Source organism: Lytechinus variegatus, chromosome 12, assembly GCF_018143015.1.
Source record: "Lytechinus variegatus isolate NC3 chromosome 12, Lvar_3.0, whole genome shotgun sequence".
NCBI classification, from domain to species: Eukaryota; Metazoa; Echinodermata; class Echinoidea; order Temnopleuroida; family Toxopneustidae; genus Lytechinus; species Lytechinus variegatus.
Genome location: NC_054751.1, coordinates 4,427,800 through 4,452,544, shown reverse-complemented (window position 1 = coordinate 4,452,544; position 24,745 = coordinate 4,427,800). Strand labels below are relative to the sequence as shown.

The following is a 24,745-nucleotide window of genomic DNA, read 5'->3' as shown; positions in this document are numbered from 1 at the left end:
ATTTGAAATTGTAATGAAATGGGGCACATTACTGCTCAACTTTGGCAAAAGCAAGCAAGTGACGCATCAGTCAAATTTGAGTTACTGTTGTTTCTGAAACACCCTTTCTTATGTTGCATGTTCAGGCAAAATTTGGGGAAGAAATTATCCTTTTATGGAAAGATATTGAAGAAAATACATGTATGCTGTTAAATTGCATTAACGTCTATGTAAATGATGAACACGCATTGCTCATTTACAACAAATGATAATTTTGTAACTTGCTTCCTTTTGCCAAAGTTCGGCAGCATAGCTTACATACGTCTTGGAGCATTTCATGAAATTTTAATTAGTGTTTACACTGCAGATTAAAATTGTGTCATGCGATTGACTGAAAGCAAAGAGTTTGGGGTGAAAAATCATTCCAAATGAGCTTCATAAAATGCTCTAATGCATAAAAGAGAAAGAAATAAAATCACTCTAAAATATAAACACATGTACTGTATTTTGCATCCTACATTATTCATTTCAGTCATTTTCAACACAGAATACATGGTATACAGCAAAAGAATCGTTTCAGATCTGTTTTGAAAGATTGCAATATTCTGAAAGTGATGTAAGGAAATTCTGTTTCTTTCCACAGCAAAATTGAATTCCAGAGATAAATTCCCTTTCCTCTAGTTTAAGTTGAAAATCAATTCCGTTTCAGGTCACAAAAAGCATGAAAATTCTAACAAAAATGAAGAGTGGTATAATAAATCAAAGCCACTGATAAAATCATATAACAACCCATATGAACTGAATATCTACTATTTACAAATAAATGATAAAATATTAAAATAATGTGTGCTGCAGCAATGAAATCTAAACAGTCTTTATTTCATTCCGAACATATTTCAGAATTGCTTTAATAAGCAAGTGGCAATTTGATTTCACTGCTTTTTAAATATTTTATACACAAAAAATAATATAGTGCACAGGAAAACAATCACTAAATCATTATGCAGCTGCCAATAATAAACAAACAAAATCAAACCTTACAATTCATTCTCGCTCATAATCCATTCCAATGACGGGTTTTCGGAAATAAATAAGGATATTGTAATTATGGAAGAAACTGCCTAGACGATAGGGAGATGATAGCTACATGAGAGCAAAAAATTATTTGAAAGCTGGGAGATATATTAGAGTAAAAAATGGAATCAGAGAATAAATCTGAGAGTCACAAGCACTGAACACAGAAAAGCATATATGGGACTATCCACATGTTGCTACCCCAAATATTTCTGCTATTCTTGATCATATTTTCATATTATAAGGGCATATGAAGAGAGCTTTGCAAATGGAATTTTTTATTGCAATATTCATCTAAAAAAATTGAAAATTTTCTATTATTGTCTTCATTTTCCCACAAGTTGACCGTCCATTTTAAGGCAGGGGCAGGAATTTTTGTTAACTATTTTTTAAAACAATTTATGAAATGTTCACTATTATATTCATATTGCTGATAGAGTACATGTAGATAATGGTACATATCCATATATGTACCATATATATATCATATCACTTCAGTATCACTATCAATTTTTTTTTTCATTTTTGATGACACAATCATTTTTGAAGAAGTAAGAATATAACCATTTTAATTCTTTCTTTTTTTTTAAAGAAACTAGATACAAATTAAAATTTATTAGTAGCTGAACAGGATTATTCCTAAAATATTTCAGTAAAAGAAAAATGGTTCTTTAAACTATCACACCATCACTGAATTTCACATGTTTGTAAAACATATCATGCAGGACTCCAACTACCAAGAACACATTTCCCAAGGTATTCTTAGAGTACATTCCACAAAGGAAAGAATAATCTTGCAATTAAACAAAACCATCACATTTTCTTTTCATATAAACATATCTGTAATAACTGTTCATCATAGCACTACTATCTGATATCACAGGTTTCAAGTCTGACTCTTGAATAATCCTAAAATAAGCCTTTAAAATTCACTAGGATATAGGTTAGGGAATGCAATCACTAACGGCCTTTCTAAATAGCACCTATTTTCATTTCCTTAATATTTTTTTTCCTGTACTACTAAATCTTATCGATAGCTCCACCAACCAGTATAAGTTCTTGGCACCATGATACTCAATCCAAACTCTCTTATTCTCTCTTGTTCTTGTGTGCCTTCGAATAGAATATTTCTAGATAGATATTATCATTATAATTTTCATAATAATATTTGTATTTGTGTTACATGAGTATCCCCGCCACAAGCTCTGCTTTAAGGGAATCATGCCTTCTTCTGTTAACAAATCTTTTATATGATTATACCCTTTCATGACAAATCATTTTTTATAGATTTTATTGAAAAAGTACATTTTGTGAAGATGGAAAAAATATAAATTTGAAATGAATTGTGGCTCCTGCTTCCTAGGACTTTTCTATTCCTTCTATATAAGAAATCATTAGATACAATCTATCTCCTAAGAGCTTCAAGCTAGTACTACTCCGCCAGAGCTTCCATCATCTCAATAGCTCCTATTCCCTCAACATTTAGCCTTCTCTACTACTACCTTGGAGCTCTTTGGAAAGACCAACTGAACATAGGCTTCTCTTATTCATTTCTTTATTTACTACAGCTCTCTTGAAAGATCTCTATAGATCCTGCTGTTGGAGCTCTCTCAAGAATATCCTACTTCTGCCCTGGTACTTTAATTGAATCTTCTCTAGCTCTTCAGAGCTTTCTAGTAAAATATCGTTTCTCATTTTCCTACACTCTAACCATCTCTCACTTCCTTAGAGGTCCCTAAGAAGATCTCAAAAGCTCCCACTACCTTTAACAATAATAAGTTCATCAATATATCATTGTTTCACAGCGCTTTACACAATGATGGAATAGGAAATTTTGAGAGCTCCCTTGAAAATTACCCTTCATTGTTGTCTTTGTCGGATCTCTCTCGAAAGACCACACTTCTCCTTTTACTCCTGTATCCTTCATAGCTCCTGTTTCCATAACATTGAGTTCTAGAACCTTTACAATCTTGGAATTCTCTCATCAGATCTTCTCATTCTCCTCCTTCTACAACCTTTCATTCTTTTACTCTTGGAATTTTCTCAAAAGATCTCCTTTTCCTCCTCTTACACCCTTTAATTCTCTTCTTCTACCCCAGAGCTCTCTAAAACGATCTCCTTCTCATTCTCCTCCTTCTCCAACAACCTTTGATTCTTTTTTACTTACTTGGAATTCTCTTAAAAGATCTCATTTTCCTACTCTCACATCCTTGAATTCTCTTCTCCTTTCCCGGGGCTCTCTCAAAAGATCTCCTTCTCCTACAACCTTTAATTTTTTTTTCTCGCTTGGAATTCTCTCAAAAGATCTCCTTCTCTTACACCCTTTAATTCTCCTCTTCTTCTATGTAGCTCTGTCAAAAAATATCCTCATTCTCCTCCTCCTACAACCTTCAATTCTTTTTTACTATCTTGAAGGACACTCGAAAGATCACGCTTGTCCTTCTCTTACACCGCTTATGTCTCGTCCTCTCCCCGGAGCTCTCTCAAAACATCTCCTCATTCTCCCCCTTCTCCCACAACCTTTAATTCTTCTCTACTTCTTTGGAGTTGGAGCTCTCCCTGAGGATCTCCTTCTCCTCCCGCTCCACGTCTTTCTCCAGCTCCTCCATGATCTCCTCCTTCGACAAGAGATCCATCACCTCTCCGATCTGCTTGGTGTTGAGGGCTATCTCCTCCTTGGCCATGGTCTCAATAACCTGGACAAAAAACACGGCAAAAGAAAAGTCAATTTTAGAAATGCCTTCATCACACGAATGAGATTGTGAAGGTAGTCGCAAAAGAAAATATTCAATGAAGATTTTTTTATCAATTTGAATGGAACTGTAACTTAATCAAGTTAATACATGTAGAGATTATTTTCAAACCAAGTTCTCATAAGCATCCTCAATAATTTCCAGAGATATGACTGGCATATCAACACATGAACAACTGAATAAAATAGCACACATTTTACATCAATAAGACTCTGCTTGCTAATGCCCATATCAATTGATCAGGTACAGTTATGTATTGTAACCTATAATCTTTTTTGACCATCGATGAGTTAGGAATATGAAATGTTTTCATTTTCAAATAAATCAGAATAATACATCGTTTGCCGAAAGAGCGAGAGTTAGACAATGGAAGCACCTTTGCTAAATGGACTAAGGCACCTGACAAGACACGCATACGTCCAGGGTTTGATATCTTGCACAACAGCCCTTGAGCAAGGTATTCCATCTTCATTGCTTTTTTATCATTCATCAAACAAATATAACTTAAAATGCAAAAGGCAATATTAGAACGAACAATGCATGTATGTGTGTAAAAAAAATAACCATGTAATTTCATTTCAATCAGTAATCAAAATCATTTTGGACTACATATTAATTGATAAATCACACATAAAAATAAGAAAATATAAACCAGCTAATGAGGACATTGTAACAGTTCAAAGAAAGACAGAGTGCGAGTGAGTGTGTGGGGGGTGTATGCTTCGCGAGCAGATAAACTCACCCTGAGTACTTCCTGAACTTGTATAGCACCATCATGATCCTCATCAAGAACCTCGGCAATACGCTGCAGTTTATCTTCATCAGACACCTTGCCAAACTTACGCATAGCATCTATCAGCTCATCCACACGGATCAGATTCTTCCTGTAAGTCAAATTTAGAATTATACTTAATATTGTTCTAGAGAGCAGCTCTTTAAAACCTGAAAAATGTTACATTGACTTCAGTGGAGCCCATTTGTGAGGTCATACTATTCAAGTGGGGGAGGGGGGATAAAATAGTTCACCCCCCCCCGCCCCCAAACAATAGGTTCACCGCTCGAATTACACCAGAGGACTCTGTTGAATTGATTCCTACCAAACTAGTGCTGTTGGTGTTTTTCATCATGCTCCAGAGATATAAAATGCTCCCATCCCCCCCAAAAAAAAAACCCATTTCAATGTCATTACTTCAGATATAGGATGTCTGCAAACCCAAGACTTCCAAGTTCTGCAAAAAATGGACCCCAGGGGCCGTCTTACAATCGCAACTATGGAAAGCCAGCAAAGTCAACATATAAAGTGCATGTTTATCAAAAAAAAATTCTAGATATGAATGTACATCCATAAATTCATTGATTTTTTGACAATTTGGTGTGATCTTCTTTGTTTACAAAGGTCATTTTGTAACTTTCCTGTAGAAACAAGTAGAATGCCTCTGGCTGTCTCACCTGCATCACTCGGTTCAATATAGCAGCAGTGCTGACTTTGAATAATACTCTAACTCGCACAAGGTGTTCAGTGATACATGGTTACTCTTATGTCCACTTTTTATGAACTAGACCAATAAACTTACAGAGATGTGATGGTTATTCAACAAAAAACCCCAACATGGCCAAAGTTCATTGACCTTACATGACCTTTGACCTTGATCATGTGACCTGAAACTCAAACAGGATGTTCAGTGATACTTGATTACTCTTATGTACAAGTTTCATGAATCAGATCCATAAACTTTCAAAGTTATGATGGTAATTCAACAGATATACCCTTTCGGCCAAAGTTCATTGACCTTTGACCTTGGTCATGTGACCTGAAACGCGCACAGGATGTTCAGTGATACTTGATTACTCTAATGTCCAAGTTTAATGAACTAGACCAATAAACTTTCAAAGTTATGATGGTAATTCAACAGATACCCCCGATTCAGCCAAAGTTCATTGACCCTAAATAACTTTGACCTTAATCATGAGACCTGAAACTTGCACAAAATGTTCAGTGATGCTTGATTACTATTATGTCCAAGTTTCATGAATCAGATCCATAAACTTTCAAAGTTATGATGGGAATTCAACAGATATCCCCAATTCGGCCAAAGTTCATTGACCCTAAATGACCTTTGACCTTGGTCATGTGACGTGAAACTCATGCAGGATGTTCAGTGATACTTGATTAACCTTATGTCCAAGTTTCATGAACTAGATCCATATATTTTCTAAGTTATGATGACATTTCAAAAACTTAACCTCAGGTTAAGATTTCGATGTTGATTCCTCCAACATGGTCTAAGTTCATTGACCCTAAATGACCTTTGACCTTGGTCATGTGACATGAAACTCTAATAGGATGTTCAGAAATACTTGATTAACCTTATGGCAAAGTTTTATTAACTAGGTCCATATACTTTCTAAGTTATGACATCATTTCAAAAACTTGACCTCAGGTTAAGATTTGATGTTGACGCCACCGCCGCCAGAAAAGCGGCGCCTATAGTCTCACTCTGCTTCGCAGGTGAGACAAAAACTATGACACTGATAAGAGTTGTGATTGATTGGATCAATTGTTACTCTTTGTAAGATGTGGCCCTGGTCTTTTCTTACTTCTTTTTAGTGACCCTCTGCTTGAGTTGCTCCCAGGCCTCCTTCTCCTCTTCGGAGTTGTCTCCTTCATCCATGACTTTCCTCTTGGTCTCCAGATTCTCCTTCATCTCCGCATGCTCCTCCTGGAGTGCTGTCCTCTGCTCCTCCAGCTCCGAGACAATCTTCTCCAACCTGCCCATCATACGATCAACCTACACAAGGAGAAGTCAAGCATACTTTTATTTGATCTGAGGAATATGCACGCATATTACTTCTAATCTCTTGTAATTCATAACATTACTATTATTCATTCTTTGATAAGTTCATGTTCTCAAAGATGATCATTCGTAACCTGTCCATCATACAATCATCCTATACAGGGAGAAAAGTCAAGCATACTTTTGTTTGATCCGACATACATACGTCAAGGAATCTGTACTAATATCATTATTTCTAATCTCTTGTAACCCAAAACATTGCTTTTATTCATTCTTTAATAAGTTCATGTACTCAGAGACGATTTTCCATAAGCTGCCCATAATACAATCAACCTACACTGGGAGAACTGAAGCACACTTATAAACATTCTTATCTGACAAACATGTGCCCTAAGGAGTCTGTACTAATGTCGAGTTCATTGTTCTGTGCAAGCTTTGCCCGTGATTGCCCGCAACAAACTTTCGAGCATGTTCAAAACTTATCTGCATGCAAATCAGACTTGTGTATGCTTCTGCAGTCAACTGCGTGTGAGATGCATGCAAGATACTGTCATTGCGGGTAGCAAAAATAGTTACCCGCAAGGCTAGCACGGAGCGATGAGACAGGGCCTTGATATTTTTCCAAAAATTACTAGGTTATTTTTTAAACATTATCCCCATTCAGTGTTTAATCAAACTCATCTCAAGATTAATGCCAGATATCAGATACTCAAAAGAATTCTTTTTCATTCTGGCAATCAGACTAGTCCTATACACCCTGCAATATACGCGGTCATTTTCCATCCTCTCTATTCCATTGTCAAATCAGGTAGTCACTGGAAGGAAATTGGGATAACATAGCCATTCCATCACTAAATTTGTGAGTGATGAATATTTTAGGATTATGTAATGAGGTATTCAGGGATTTTGGTCTCACCTGTTTTCCTAGCCTGACAGATGACTTTGACTCAGTAAGATCTGGCATGTCAACATCTTCTGTTTCTCTTCTCAAGTCCTCCAGATCCTGCAAAAAAAAACAATACACCAAGGATAATTACATGATTTTAGACAAATTTCATAATATTCATTCAGCTTTTCAAACATGAAAAAAAGTAATGATAAAGATCACAAGAGATCAAAAAAATTGTTAAAGTATCTCACATTTACATGTAAGAAGAGGTCATCAGTTTAAATCTGAATCTCATTACTCAACCATACTTATTACTATACTCAACTAAACTCCACCATACAAATACCATGCTCATACCCACTCAAAATATATTCATGTCAAACTCGTACCATACTCTTAATACTATACTCGACCACACTTGATTATAGTCGTACCATACTCATATCATACTCGACCAGACTAAACCAAACCCATCTATACTCAACCACACTGAACCATACTTGACTATATTCATATCATACTGATACTATACTAATCCATACACAATTATACCATTACCATACTCAAATATACTCATACCACACTCATATCATACTTGACTATACTAAACCATATTCAACCATATTCAGCCATACCATGCTCAACTATACTCACACCATACTCGTATCGTACTGATACTAAACTCAACCATAGTCAATCGTACTCAACCATACTCAACAATATTAAATCATATTCAACCATACATACTCAACTTTACTCAAACACACTCATACCATTCTCAAATATACTCAGCCATACTCATACTATACTAAAGAAATACTCAACTACACTCTCAACATATCACCCTTAAGTACCGCTTTCCTGGTATCTTTGAAGTTGATCAGAAAACCAAGTATATCCCATGTCTTACCTCCTTATACTCCTCTACGTCCTCCTTGAGTTCCTCTAGATCTCCCTTCTCTTCAAACAAGGCATCCTTCTCCTTAGCAATCTCAACCAGTACCTCACCAAGCTCAGTCAGATCTTCCTTTGTCACCTGTTCAAAGAAACAATAGTTATTACCAACTCAATTGAAATTTAGGTGTGACGGCGGTGGTTATTATATCTGACTTCTAAGAAAGAATAAATATTTGTAAACAGTTAAAAGATAATAATAATAATAATACCAACATGCATATATAGCGCATCATCTTTGCCGAATACATCCCTATGCGCTCAATTGGATATCATTACCCTGGCTTTTGCCATGCAGCCTTTTACAGTGCTGTGGCATTTCAAGGAATACATTCTTGCCTGGTACCCATTCACCTCATCGGGTTGAGTGCAGCACAATGTGGATAAATTTCTTGCTGAAGGAAATTACATCATGGCTGGGATTCGAACCCATATCCCTCTTTTTCAAAGTCAGAAGACTAATCCTACTGGGCCACAATGCTCCACACAAGATAATCATCATAAAAAAATAATCAGAGCACAGTCTTACCTGATCTTCTTCAACTGTAACGCGTGCTGTCTCCTGAAGGATAGGTGCCTTGTCTACCATCACTTCACCCATGTCAAGCACTTCTGCTTCCAACTTCTCAGCCTGTAAACAAAACAGCCACATAGTACCAACAGAACTTAGTTTCTTTGGCAACAGATGCAGTGTCAGGTTGAATGACATTTGCTCTTGAGACAATTGCTCTCATGAAAAATTCACATATTCACCTAAATTTAAACCCTAACCGTAAACCTAAAACCACACCTTATCATAACCCTCACATCATGAATTTGTTTTTTTATAGTTTTCCTGTGTACATACAAATGAAATGTTGCTGGGCTAGCACGACCAGCGTGATCGGACGGGATTTGCGCTTCATAAAATAACACCATCTTTATTTCCATCATTATGAACCAAAACTGGACCACAACCCTTACCCTAATCCTATATCTACAAAATAAGCAGAGTTGTAAAAGCAAAGGTTGTGTCCCCACTAAGGTTATTTGAATGTAGGGTTAACTATTATTTACTCAAAGGTTATGCAATAAGCCAGGTATGTTGTTTTGACAGTGCATACATTGGGAATACATGAAGTCCCCCCCCTCATTTATAAATTTCCATTAAAAACAGCACTGAAACCAACTTGGTGGATAGAAAAGTAAGGAGGACCTTCAACAAGTATTATCTTTGACATGTTTTCACGGGTGCTTATTAAGAAACAAAACAGGCAAACTTAATTATATTCAACAAGAACAAGAACTTGTAAAGGTATCTAGGCAAAACTAATTTACTGATGAGAGTAATTAAGCAAGTGTGCAAAGAGACAAAGGTCCAGAAATCCAAAGGTTAAGGGTTCAAATCCCTCCTGAGTATTAATGAATTGTCTTTCAACAGTTTGTTGCAAACAATTGAGAAACATATATTTCTGTCTTTTAAATCAGCAAACAGATTAAAAACATATTCTATAACATGCAAATGCTTGAGTTCTTTCTTACCTTCTTCTTTTCAATTTCCAGGAGTTCTTGTTCTTCCCTGAGTTTCTTCTCTTCCTTCTCCTTCTTGATCTCTTCCTCTTCTTTCTTGGTAATCTTAAGCCTCTCAGTGTTATCTACCTTGATACCTTCAATTTCAGCAAGTTTCACCTTAGCTTCATCCGCCTGTAAATTAGGATGGATAATAGAGATAGTTTCATAGGTCCCTATTCTGAAGTACGGTTTAACTTAGACCACGGTCTAACTCTGTGCTAAAATTATGGAGAGCAAAAAGTTCTAACATTCTGTTTATATTGTATATTTCTTATGTTTACTATTTCGTTTCCTTTTGCTTTCATAATGTAGAAAAGTGCTTTAGTTATCATTCCCAAACAATTATGAACAATTTGGGTGTCATATGAGTTAATAAATTGAATGTGTACTGTTAAGGATTTGTGCTCCTATTGGCTCTCCATAGTTAAAACCACAACTTTAAACCAGGGTTTAATTTAAACCCAAGTTCAGTAACAAATGTATCAAAGATAAATGAACCTTCATTAACGCCATGATAGAATACTTATCTGACCCCTTTATATGTGGAATTATTCTGAAATGATTTGTTTTTTTATGTCATATCAAAAAATGTTATGTTATCAAATTATCATATAATGAGCAGATTCTAAAGTGTAATTGTAGGCCAGAGTTAGTTACATAAGGTTGAAATATTTTATCAAATCACCCCTCAGATTCAGCCTTTTCAGCCATTGTTACTAAGCTCTACTATAATGTCTTAATTAACTAAAACATATAGATGGAAGGGATTTGTTTATTGAAATTGTTAATTGACATCCAGACTTCCATATTTTATGAGAGTTTTCATTTCCCTGCTGTATAGTAACACTGCCATTCAATGATACCTTCCATGAAATCCTTAATGATTGATTAGTATTATTACCATTGTAGTTACCATTGAATGGCAAAGTTACTAATACTATAATAATTATTATGATTCAACATGGCCCGGATGCTGACAGGTGGAATCTTACCGTTTCAGGTGGCAGGGAAGCGATGGTAGCAACCAATTGATCTCCAGTTGATAAGTGCTCTGGTAAGTAAAGGGCTCTTGATAAAAGCAGAAGAGATGTCGGGATCTGCTCATCAATGTGAAGCTCAAGCCACTATTAATGAAACAAAATTATGTCAAGCACATAGTTACATTGTCCATGTCAGCATCTAATAATATCATATAATTACATCATTATTACATCATCACTGCATCATACACTGTATTATTAGTTAAACCTGTATGTTAAGATTGCTCAAGAGAGACAAAAAAAAGGAATCTTAATGAGCAGGTTTGACTTCAATTCAATTCAAATTTTATTTCCACAGTTAAAAATACATATATATATACAAATCATTGACATTAAGAGATATATAACATGTGCAGGTGTCAAAGAAAGCACAACTGCTTGTATAAATTGGCTTTATGAACATGTCCTTATAAAACATATTTCAATAGGGAAAACCAATCTTGTATTTCTAGATAGTTGGTCCTTCAAATGCTTGTGCACTGTAAAAGGCTGTCAAGCTAAAGCAAGGTAAGAAAATCATTTATAAACCCACAGGCCCGTATTCTGAAATCTGGTTTAACCAAGGCCATGGTCTAAACTCTGTCCTAAAATTAGGGGAAGCTAAAAAAAATGTCAATTTTTTTTTAACACAGCATATTTCTTATGTTCACTATGCACTTTCATCATGCTACAATGGCGAAGAAAACTGGTTCAGTTATTAATCCCAGACATTTATAAATGGCCTGAGTAAATGATGAGCAGATAAATCAAACCTGAATTGTTAAAGATTTATGTCATAGTTGGCTTTCCATAGTTAAACCCAAACTATAGACCAAAGCTCCGTAACAAACCGCACTGATTGGTTCCTGGTCAGTATTTTAAACAGAGTGCGCATGCAACGATGATCTTTAATGGTCATTGGTATTTAGCGATTGATTGCAAACATTTGTGTTACTGGGACCAGATGGGTGTTTCATATAGCTGTTCGTAAAGTTACGCACAACTTAACGCACCACTGGAACATGATCTTGAGGTGCTAAGTGAGCTACATACGTGGCTCAAAAAAGGTCACCAGTTGTGCGTAAAGTCTTGCATAACTGTGCGTAAAGTCTTGCCGAACAGTGCTATGCAACACCCCCAGAGTTTAATTTAAACCAGAGTTCAGAATACATAGAGTTCAGGCCATAGAGACATTCAATTAGAACATGATATGTGCTATATAGGAGAACAGAATATGATCATCATTATTATGTGATGATTTTATTTCCGATTACATTGTATTATATCGTTAAATCAATATTAGGATATTTGAGAGGTATTCTATATTTCGATACAGATACTCCCAAATGAAGCAGAGTGATTTAGTAGGTTTTTATGACTTGAGAAAATTAGATCGACAGCCAGAACTGTTCTATTGTAGAACACACTGTAGTGGCTATTTTCAAGGCATAGATTTCGGAGAGATAGCATTCAGACATGGTTTACTTGACCCATAAAATAATTTTCTATCAAATTCGAGATAAAAGGACTTTCTGCCCAAAAGATGATACAATAGAAATTGGAGGACGTGAATATTATGTGAAAATTTCAATGGGATTGTTCAGCAGTAGAGTTGTAGTGGTGCACAAAAGTTAGTGATAACCCCATCAGAAAATGAACAAATATAAAGTGCTCAAGTTCTGCCAAATTTTTTTATATGTAATTGTGAATTCAGGTAATAAAATAATACATTCAATAAAGTTTGTTTCTCTTTGATCACCGAACATTGTACTGTTGTCATCTACATTCAACACTCGGCATGAAGGAGTGCATTTTGTGGTGAGGTTCACTAACTTGTGGGCACAACTGTATAACTAAATTCATGCTAAAACTTTTTTTAAAAAGCATTTTTGGAAATATAAGTTAATGTAGATTAAAGCTTTGTTACCTGTGAAAGTTGTGATTTAAGTCTCTCTGTAGACACCCCAAGAGCTCTCATACCCCTGGCTTGGCAAGCTGCTTGTAATTCACTCTGAGTCAAGGAATCTACACCTTCCTTCTTGATCATCTGTATGAGAAAGGAATATACATGTATTTGCTTAACCCTTTGCACGCTGATGTTGCAATTTGTACATTGGTACAATTGCATTTAACAATCATAATAATTAGTTTTCTCAACTCCCTTCAAATTAGAAAAGCTATTAAAAAGCGATAGTTCTTGGATAACATCTATAAAATAATCATACAATATGGAAATCTCGAAGAAAAAAACATGGAAACAATTGTCATTATTATCCTTCAAAATTTAATTTGGTGTGCAAAGAGTTGAAACTCTGAAAAAAAAACACATAGTATTCAAAGAAATGCTTCATTTCAGTCTGGCCCTATGGGGCTGTTTCATAAAGCTTTTTGTAAGTTAAAGTGATTGGTCAACATTGGTTTGACTTTTAAAAATCTGAGCTAGAAGGTCACACTTGTCACCTGTGTCTGTGATATGTTACAAAAATGAAGCCCAGAAAAAATTGCGTTCGAAAATAATTATTTAGTGCTTCAAAAATTGAAATATAAAGTGACCGGAAACACCATCTTAATTTCATCCCATACACTTATGTGTACTATTTAGGTGTCTATAAGATGCCTATTTACAAAATCAGGGTTTGCCTTGTAGTTTTAGCTTTTCATTCTCAATAATGGTTGTTTTCAGGGTTTATTAGTTCTAATACATGCACTTGTACACATGTTTCATCTTGGTTTAAGAATTTTTTTAATCAGCTGCTCACAAAGTTAAACAATACCTTTAAGAGTCACTTTACGAACATCTGGAGATCCTTTCTTGTGGTAAATGACATTCATCATGAAATGTTCATTGGTGATCGTTAAGCGCGTAAGAAAGGTTCACCAGTCATTCTTTAAGTCGCTCTTAACTTACAGTTTCATGAAACAACCACCTAAAGTTGGTCAAATATTCATATTTGCAGCCTGTAACCATGGTGTATTCCTCTAAAATATTTGTTCTTCAGTTTTTAAGCCAAAGGCTCGTGATCAACAGGCCAGTAGGTTCCTACCCTGATACCGGGCTTTATATTTAACTAGTGATTTGAATGAGCCTAACAATTTATTTTACAGCAGTTTAAATGTTCAGCTTATTCTGACATTTACTCAAACAACATTATTTTTACAGACAATTTCTCTGGAGGCATTTAAACTTCAAGAAAACATATTGACTCAATACCAGAAAAAGGTTTTTGATAGATTCCACCTTTTGCAAAATTAAACGTAATAGTGTATATGTAACATTCAATCTGCAAGCTCAATGGTTTTAGTTGAAATAATCTGTTTTTTTACATTTAATTTCTGCAATTAAGACATAATACAATCTGGAATTTGTGACATATATTTTATTTTGTTACAGAATCATGCTAAGTAAAACCCATTGCCAAAATAAAAATTTCAAAATACATCTTCTGAATGTGAATGCTCGTAATATGGTAGCTTTATAGCTTAAAGTTTATTTTCATAGTAAATACTTGGTTAGTATCAAATTCAAAGATGGAATATACCTTGTCATCAGCCATCAACGTCCTGAGTTGCATTCTGAGTTGAAATCTGAGAATGTTGTTCGTTCCGATGGAGGGTAGCTGTAGTAACCTATTTAGCGCCCTCAGCTGGTCATGGGAGAGATTGTCAAGTGTAAGCTCATCTTCAAAGAGTTTAGAGTACTTCATGATCTCCTCGTTACTAGCCTGTTCTCCAGTCTCTCGGATCTGCCAATGAAAAATAAATTAGAGCACTTTAAATGATGGTGGTCCCCCAAGTCTGCACACCTAATGATTTGAGCTAAGATTTAACATAAATTTCTTTTCATTTCACAAAATCTTTAAGTTAATAAAATTCCTTATATTATTATGAGTAAGTGTACCAAATATCTCATAAAAATTTGAAAGAAATATAGGATTTTCTTGGAAAAAACCTCGGGCAGTCATTTTCAGTTTGAAAAAAAATGGTACCCCATGTCTGCGCACCCATTTACTTTGCACATGATTTGGGTATTTTGATGAGGCTGCATTTTGAGGCCGTCACATGAAATGCCCGTAATTCATTATTTTTTCCACTAATTTGAGTCGGATTTTTAATGAATATCTGTCTATATGTTGCATGTGTTAAGTTTGTGTTCCTTGCCCATCTTCTTTTACTGGAATTGCGCAGACATGCTTGTGGGCAGACAAGGGGACTGCACAGACTTGGGGGAACTTGTCATACATTCATGAGAATTCAAACCAAACACAGTATTTACAGCATGTGTCACAAGTGGTGACACAACATTTGCTCCTGCTACAATTGCTCTGAGCTTAATTTCATCTAAGATGTAGGGTTTAGGGTTGAAATAGGGTTTTACGTAAGGTTTAGGGTAGGGTATAGTGTTAAACCCAGGACTAAAGTTGGTCATTCGATTAGTGGTATTTTAGTGTGGAATTTTGAGCGGAACAATTATCGCCAGAGCAAATGTCTTGGAACCGTCATAAGCATAAGCCTATGAAGGCATAATATGAAAATGTTTACTTCGAAGTCCCATTTCATTTAGGATATCATAAAATCAATATTGTAAAAATTGCGCATTAGAATTCTATAAAACATGAGCCAAGAGTTTTGGACATAACGACCAGTATTGATCTTTAGTCACATGATATGTTTCAGTTGCTGATTTCAATGCCGAAATAGAGCTTATGCTTGTGACTGAAGTAACTTGACTACCTTATCCATGAAGTTTTTGAACTGGAGTGCACTCTCTTGTGCAGTATCTCCTTTCTGGGTTCTCTTGGACTGAAGTGCTGTCTCCTCGATGGTATCCTGCAAGAATTTGGCCATCTCAAGCTTCAGTTTCAATTCTTTCTTCAAACGCTTTTCCTGTAATATAATCACAAGTAAAATCCATCATTAAGATTTGCACAAGAAAGCATTAATAAATATGTATTAAGCCTCACTTAATAACTGGTAAAATATTTACAAATTTATTTAGAAAAAAAAAAAATTTATAAATGAAACTTTGTGTAAAGACCACATGAAATGAATGAAATACTGGCCCTTTATGGAAAAGGTTGGGATTTTTTGTTCAGTATACAAACTGTATTATAATGTATAAAAATACTAATATGGAGGACTGGATATAACAGATATAAGGCTTTTATAAACAAATTATTTTCATATAATGATGTTAATAGAATGGTTAATGAACATTAACAATCCAGTGCATCCTATAAAAAAGGACACCAGGGGTGCCATTCTGTAACTCTGTCATAACTTTTGTCATAAATTTTGTCATTTCTCTCCGAGATATGACACCGCTATGATTGTCACAAATCGGTATTCTGAACATTGTCTTTTCCCTGTCATATCTCTCAAAGTTCCCACCCATCTTTTCGGAGCAAACCAATTAAAATCATCGTTAGTTCCCAGTTGGAGCCCTTCTAGCCAATAGGAAAGCCCCGTGGCAAGTAGGGCATATCCCCCAAACAGTTGCTTGCATCGCGCAACTACGCGTATATTGATGCGCTTAATTACAAAGAGAGACAGGGAGCTGTGAAGAATTTTAGAGGAGAAGTATAAAAGTAAGGAAAACAGAAAAAAAGGAGGAATAAATATGTAGGGCCTAACTAATTGTAGCATGAAAAAATAATTTTGAAAATTGTCATGGAAGATGAGTGAAACTAATACCACAATCTAATCTAAATAATATAATTGTTTGCTTGACATTCAGTCGGCAGGGTATCGGGATATTTGGTACTAAAAGATATGACAAAATTTATGACTGCTACCCCCCTGTCATAACTTTTGTCATATCTTTTGCTTGTATAAAAGGATTACGCGCATTTCAAGCCGCGTATTTTTGCTGTGCGCTAAAGAGAAGAGACAAAATTTATGACAATATTTGTGACAAAAGTTAAGACATCCACCAGAATACCGATTTTGTCATATCTCTGAGATAAGATAAAAAATGGAGAAAAGACAATGTTCAGAATACCGCCCCAGGATTCCCACACCTTTTTACTTCAAAGACAAATTAATTATATTTTGTTTACATTATCATACAATTAAATTATTCCTCTACATTTTGATACCTAATATGTGACGAACACTTCACACATTAATGAGCTAGACGAGTTTGAAATTTTAATGTTAAAATCAGGTTGCGCAGAAAGATTGAACAAGATTGGTTTGTGATTACGACAACCGTGCTTATTCGACGACAGGCTCATTAGCATTTATTTTGTATTCTTTGTTAAGTTTCTCTCACTGATCCCTGAAATGAGAGTGGATTCAGATTAACATGTGATTCTCAGCACAAATTGTTTCTGATGGGCCTCAATATTTATTGTTTGCAATCTGCCATGTGTGAATGATTTGCTAAGCTGTTGGTCTCATATTAAAGATGAGTATCAAAGATAAGTATCAATTTCATAGTAAAAACGTGTAATAATTGTGAAATCTAGCTCTGAAAACAGGTTTCTTTTTCTGTGGGACGCACTGTTTAAGTAGGATCAGAATAAACCATCAGAGAAGCAGCAAATGCAGTGGTGAGGTACATGGACCTCCATCAGTGGTGAGATACCTCTATATCTACACTCATAAATAAATAATAATTTCATCCATCAGGATAACATATATTCCTGAGATACTGTACATGAATATTATGATAAACCAGACAGAGTACAACATAGTGTGAACAAAAATACCACCCTAAGTTTGACCCTACCTTCTTCGATTTAGTTTCAAAATGGCTTGGCAGCATGTTTGGGAAGAGCTTCAGGGCAACTGGAAGAAGGAACTCCATGAACGGTACGATGATGAAAACAGAGAAAGGAACAAGGCGGAACAGATCGGAGGCAGTACGCGTGAACTGCATCGAGAAGAGAACATCATCAGATGCATCATTATTCATTGAAAGCAATAGGAATGGTATAATCGAAACTCGTTAAAGGAATGGGTTGGGTATGGACTCAGGGGAGTGTTTCATCCACATATTTGTCCGACAAGTTGTCAGATCTGACATCTTTCCTTAATTCTGATTGGCCGAGAGGCACTGTTACTATGGTAACTGTCAAATAAAACGTCTGACAAGTCCTTTTATGAATTGCTCCCCAGGAAAGTGTTCCATCCACATTTATCTCGGTCAAGTTGTCGGATCTGATCTTTCCTTGATTTTGATTGGCTTAGAGGCATTATTTCTATCATAACTGTCAGATGAAACAGGACTTGTCAGATATAAATAAAATATCTGATAAGTCCTTTCATGAATCACTCCCCTAACCGTCCAAAGCTATTCCAATAACACGCCATCAGTCGGTTTGGAGTCAGTTCCACCATTATGGCCGAGGCATTACACTAAAATCTTCACATTTATTGGGCAAAAGTAAAAAGAAAAAAGAGGTTCAGTGTCCAGCAAGTCATTCAGATTGTATAGTACATGTACGCACAAAAAGTATATTTTTTAGTACAGTTAAACTTGCAAATAAGAAGTCGACCTTCTATTATAAGTCATAACATTTGCTGATTAAAGTCAAAGCAATTTTCAGACAAAATAATGCAAAAACATGTGTTGTATAATATCGCTCTGCTAAGTTAAATTTCTTGTAAGATATATGGATTAAGGTGATCCCAAAAGATTTGACTTAGGCGGATTTCCTGTAAGTACATTTAAAACACCAATTCAGGCACAATTGGTAAGTTATACCTCGGTCACATTTGCTCTTCGGCGGCTAAACGGTGAGTCGAAAACAGCAGCTTCATTCAAACCACCTATATGCAGTTGGTACAAAAAATGTTAAAACGGCTGTTTTTCGATTCACCGTACGGCCGCCATAGAGCAAATGTGACCGAGGTATTAGACATAAACTTACCTGTCTGTACTCTCTCCTAGTCAAACTACCTCCATTCAGAACAGCCCACAGGTGACGCATAGCAATCTTAAGGTCCACTCCAAACAGCCGGAAGCCATTGACATAGTGCATCACCTCATCCTTAATCCGAACCATTATGGGTTTCTTCGGCACCAGGATCACTTCCGGTCGGGGCGGGGCCCCCATGTCTTCCAGCTTCGCTTCCCTCGTATCTCCTTCCACCTTCTCCACATGTCTCTCCTTCTCTTTCTTCTTATCCTTCAAGGCTTTCACAGTCCTCTCCACCTTTGACTCCGGGTCGGCCAGGTCGTACAACCGAGAGGACCCGTGCAAGTTACGTATACTGATGACTTGTGCATAGACATGTTGAGGTTCTAAAAGTGTTGGCCCATTTAGAATAGAGTCTTGGGATATATGTGATAGATGGAATGGTGATATACATGTAGTCCTATTCTCTGTTGATGTTGGAAATCTTTGGGATAGGTGGTCTCTGGACGGCCATTTATTGCAATTACTTGATAAATGCCTAAGAGGAGGATGAAATGAAAATTGAGAGTCAGATTAATGCTGAGAGCAAACGGCAATTGACTAACAAGTGGAACACCTCTGGCAGTCTCACCTGCATTACGCGATTAAACATAGCAGCCGTGCTGACTTTGAAAACAAGTGGAATGCCTCTGGCCGTCTCACCTGCATCACGCGGTTCAATATAGCAGCAGTGCTGACTTTGAATACTACTCTAACTCGCACAAGATGTTCAGTGATACATGGTTACTCTTATGTCCACTTTTAATGAACTAGACCAATAAACTTACAGAGATGTGATGGTTATTCAACAAAAAACCCCAACATGGCCAAAGTTCATTGACCTTACATGACCTTTGACCTTGATCATGTGACCTGAAACTCGAACAGGATGTTCAGAGATACTTGATTACTCTTATGTACAAGTTTCATGAATCAGATCCATAAACTTTCAAAGTTATGATGGTAATTCAACAGATACACCCAATTCGGCCAAAGTTCATTGACATTTGACCTTGGTCATGTGACCTGAAACGCGCACAGGATGTTCAGTGATACTTGATTACTCTAATGTCCAAGTTTAATGAACCAGACCAATAAACTTTCAAAGTTATGATGGTAATTCAACAGATACCCCTGATTCGGCCAAAGTTCATTGACCCTAAATGACCTTTGACCTTAATCATGAGACCTGAAACTTGCACAAAATTTTCAGTGATGCTTGATTACTATTATGTCCAAGTTTCATGAATCAGATCCATAAACTTTCAAAGTTATGATGGGAATTCAACAGATATCCCCAATTCGGCCAAAGTTCATTGACCCTAAATGACCTTTGACCTTGGTCATGTGACGTGAAACTCATTCAGGATGTTCAGTGATACTTGATTAACCTTATGTCCAAGTTTCATGAACTAGGTCCATATACTTTCTAAGTTATGACGTCATTTCAAAAACTTAACCTCAGGTTAAGATTTGATGTTGACGCTGCCGCCGCCGTCGGAAAAGCGGCGCCTATAGTCTCACTTTGCTTCGCAGGTGAGACAAAAACTATAGAATAATCATTCACAAAAAAAAACACCATTCATATGAAAAATACACTGTTCATTGATCCTAAATGACATTTGACCTTGATCGTGTGACCAAAGGCATGTCCAAGGTGATCCGTGAATCAGTGATACTTAACTTGATTACTGGTACCCTTATGTTCACTAGATCCATGAACTTTCAAAGTTATGATGGCAATTCAACAAATACCCCCAACACAGCCAAAGTTCATTAACCTTGGTCCTGTGACCTGAAACTCATGCAGGATGTTCACTGATAATTGATTAATGTTCAAGTTTCATCATCATAATCAACATCATCATCATCATTATCAATTATCATTACTATAACATCATAAGTTTTATTACTGTTATTTTCATACCCAGTCAACACCTACATACATGTGGAATTTAGTCAACTTTATCATGAAATAAATGTTATCATTATCTATACCTGTTGCATTTCCTGGCATTCCCTCTGTGTGATAATCCATGGCTGTAGTCTTGATGTGACGTTACTATCAGCCCTTCATGAAGAGAAAAAGAATCAATCAAAATAATCCAACTACATGTAAAGAGAAAAACATTCAAACTGAAGTTTTATTTTTCTGAATGCAACTTGCTCAAATCTTCTATCTACACTTACTTTTATCTCTTGTTTGCTAAAGGGGTAGTCCAGGGACTACGAGTAAAATTAACTAAGCAAAACGCTGAAAATTTCATCAAAATCTAACAACAAATATTTTAATTCAAAGAAAGCAATACTTTGTGAAAAAAGTTTTAGCAATGCCGTCATGAATATGCAATAGGTGGACGGAGACTCATGAACCCACATTCCTGTTTATGTTATTATATGATTTACATCACATTTTCGTATATGTGTGCATGCCTGACTATCTTACACATTTTTATTACCCCGGCTTTAGCACGGCTACCTTGATCGGACGCTCGAGCAATCATGAAATTCCTTCCTACCGGGTACCCATTTACTACACCTGGGTGGAGAGTGGCAAATGTAGATCAACGCATTGCCAAAGGATGCGAGTGCTGGAGTAGGATTTGAACCTCGGACCTTGTGGTTCAAAGTCCGGAGACTTATCCACCAAGCCACAACACCTCTACGTTATCGTTATTACTTAATTATGAATTATTCATATTATTATCACAGATAAAGTTATAATTCCACACGTATTCAACTTCAGAACAGTACCAAAGATTTAAAACATATTTGGCAGGGATGGAGAGGAAGTCTACGACTATGGGAGATTTTCTCCAGCAGCCTCTTGACTTGAGTCGGGAATCACAAGTATACCGGCCTAGTTTGACTATTTCCATCATCCTAACCCAGGGAACTCCTGCCTGCTACGCGGGCGGGAGCCCAGGACCTTACGTGTAATTCCATACTCACCTGACTAGCATGAAGTATGGTCAAAATAATTCTCCGAATAAATAGTCAAAACAGAAATCAAGCACTTACCACGATTATGTGGATGAAGGTCTAACGAGTGGCAGTTTCCTGACATCTGGGCACAAACTGGAACCTCAAAAAACCGAAAAGTTCTCTCCTCCTACCCCAGTCTCGATCGGCCATTTTGTTACGATTCATAACAAAAATGGCCGATCGAGACGGGGGTAGGAGAGAAGTTCAGAGAACTTTTCGTTTTTTTGAGGTTCCAGTTTGTGCCCAGATGTCAGGAAACTGCCACTCATTAGACCTTCATCCATATAATCGTGGAAAGTGCTTGATTTCTGTTTTAACTATTTTTATTTGGAGAATTATTTTGACCATACTTCACGCTAGTCAGGTGAGTATGGTCAATTACATGCAAGGTCCTGGGCTCCCGCCCGTGTAGCGGGCGGGAGTTCCCTGGGTTACCATCATGATCATCCCTGCTTTTTGAGGTAGAATGTTTTTGATTAGCTAGTGATCGTACACTACCAGTCACAATTCTCCACCTCACTAATAATTGTTTTAGCAAGAAAACAGACTGAATCTATTAATCTCTGGATTCAACAGCAAGTCAAAGAATTGTGATTCTGATTAGCAAAAGAGATTCCCCCCCAAAAAAAAAAAAAAAACTTTTTTGATGTGAATTACAATAAAAAAAAAGGTTACAATCTGGCCCAATCAACACATGACCAATTACAACAGATCAATTTCCATTTTAAGCAAAAATTAGTCATTTATTTGAAATAAATCTGTAGATCTAGATAAGATCTACTCTTGATTAAATAATTTTGCTCAATAATTTGTAGGGAGTAACTTCAGTCTTTACAATCCAATAACCAATGTCATAAATATGAATGTTAGAATAAGGCATCACACACACAAGACAGGAAGAAGAGACATTATATCACATGACAATGATTGGATTCTAAAGGTAAGCCTGTCAATGAAACTTGTCCATTTTCATTCCAAACTTTTAAGTGTCAAGGTCAAAGACATCATAACCTCATAATAAACGAATGAGTGGGACAAGGCCTAAAAAAGTTGGAATTCAAGGGGAATGAAACCTTTGGAACAAATAGGCTTGTGTAGAAACAGAAAAATCAAAGAATAAGAATAAAGAAAGTTTGAGAAAAATCGGACAATAAATGGGAAAGTTATGAGCATTTAAATATTGCAATCACTAATGCTATGGAGATCCTTCCATTGGCAATGCGACAAGGATGTGTGATGTCACTGATGAACAACTTTCCTTTTGGTGGACTATAAAATACCCTCAAAATGTCTCTTTTTGCTTTTTCTTATGATGATACAAACTCTTTATCCATGATGTACTTTTAAAAAATATGTATTACATGCCCTCATGTAGAAAGAACACAGGGGAACCAGAACACATGATCTATGGATAGATGTGATAAAAGAGGCAATTCAAATTTCAAGTGAAATATATACTAAACTAATGGGGAGAGTTGTTCATCAGTGACATCACACATCCTTGTAGCATTGCCAATGGGAGGATCTCCATAGCATTAGTGATTGCAATATTTAAATGCTCATAACTTTCTCATTTATTGTCCGATTTTTCTCAAACTTTTGTTGATCTGTTTCTTTGATTTTTCTGTTTTCACACAAGCTATCTTGTTGAAGTTGTTCCAATGGTTTCATTCTCCTTTAAAGAAAAATCAATGTAGCTAGTCCTAGAATAGATCTAGGGCCTAGATCTATTATAAATTTGTAATGAGCAATCCTGATAATGCAATTCTAACTAGAAAGATTAAGTTAACACAGATTAAAAAGTTCGACCTTTGGTTAAATAATATTGATGGCGAGGCTATACCTGATGTAATATCTCCTCGAAGAGCGACACCGAGAGCTGACCGAGAAATTCTGCTTGGCAGAATCAACAACCTGCAAATCCCAGACATTTTTTATGAAGTTTTATTAAGTTAAACCACGTTAGTCTATAATCAAAACAAGCCCTTCTTTTTATGTTTTCGTCCTACGATCTTCATCAACAACGTAATCGTATATCCTAGGAATTCAACCGGAAAATAGGTTCAGTTCATCACATAAACTCGACCTCGATTTTGAAGAGAGCTCGCCTTCGTACGGTGCGGTGCTAGTTGTTCCACGCCTGCGCGCTGGGGATACCAATCGTCAGTTTCGCCTCGGATGTTCCGTAACCGGTGAAAAATATCCTAAATTTGCCCAATAATCAAGCACGATTCGATGAACTATACCCTTGTATTCTTTCAAAAACAAATATGATTCCATTAAGGATGGTATTGCCGTCGACGAATAGAATAAATAAACATTCCCTAGTCAAAAGAACATTTTTCTGCTCCGATCACCGGTGAGTCACGACAACGGGAATTACATAGCATGTGCACAGTGAATGATTAGGAAACCTTCGACCCACTTTTGACCTCCAGATTAGTCTTCGTATTCGTACTTGATTTATGATTCTGCTAATGACGTAATTTGTAATGCAAATTTTGTCGCCTAAATGATAACAATAAGACCATAAAAATAGCAGAATAGACGATAATATAAAATATTTTATCTTATTTTTGTTGTTTTAAACTTTTTACACCTGTTCTATCTGATTAACTAATCGATCTCGCTGAAAATCTCATAACATGTATGAAATAATAGTCTACACCATACACAAAAGACCATCGACATGGTTCAAGAATAGTGGGTCACTCTATCACCGATGACCTTGGTACATTTATCTGTATTATAAATAGATCACTGTCGAATTGAAGAAGAAGAAGAAGAAGAAGAAGAAGGAGGAGGAGGACGAGGAGAAGAAGAAGAAGGAGAAGGAGAAGAAGAA

General features: G+C 36.2%; 1 protein-coding gene across 2 annotated transcripts; it reads right to left on the bottom strand.

Moving 5' to 3' along the window:
* Nucleotides 1–1,605: 1,605 nt before the first annotated feature.
* LOC121425180 (mitochondrial proton/calcium exchanger protein-like) lies at nt 1,606–23,942 on the bottom strand. 2 transcript variants are annotated; one of them, XM_041621183.1, is made up of 15 exons: nt 23,744–23,942; nt 20,914–20,986; nt 18,889–19,414; nt 17,745–17,888; nt 15,746–15,898; nt 14,554–14,757; nt 12,942–13,061; nt 10,988–11,119; nt 9,966–10,127; nt 8,974–9,075; nt 8,401–8,526; nt 7,518–7,604; nt 6,405–6,595; nt 4,549–4,690; nt 1,606–3,749 (listed from the first exon to the last, which is right to left on the bottom strand). In XM_041621183.1, the coding sequence occupies exons 1-15, from the start codon at nt 23,829–23,831 to the stop codon at nt 3,576–3,578; spliced, it is 2,424 nt and encodes an 807-aa protein (XP_041477117.1). In that variant the 5' UTR covers nt 23,832–23,942; the 3' UTR covers nt 1,606–3,575. The 2 variants fall into 2 exon arrangements, with proteins under 2 accessions (XP_041477117.1, XP_041477118.1); XM_041621184.1 differs by having other exon boundaries at nt 20,914–20,977.
* Between the last annotated feature and the right edge of the window lie 803 nt (nt 23,943–24,745).

What these genes read in the sequence shown, in the direction of transcription:
- LOC121425180 (XM_041621183.1), bottom strand. Translation starts at nt 23,831, where the DNA reads ATGTCTGGGATTTGCAGGTTGTTGATTCTGCCAAGCAGAATTTCTCGG. An exon ending in ACGTAGAGGAGTATAAGGAG is followed by an intron (nt 7,605 to 8,400) that starts GTAAGACATGGG and finishes TTTTTTTTGCAG; the next exon opens with GATCTGGAGGACTTGAGAAG. An exon ending in CTGTCAGGCTAGGAAAACAG is followed by an intron (nt 6,596 to 7,517) that starts GTGAGACCAAAA and finishes CTCCTTGTGTAG; the next exon opens with GTTGATCGTATGATGGGCAG.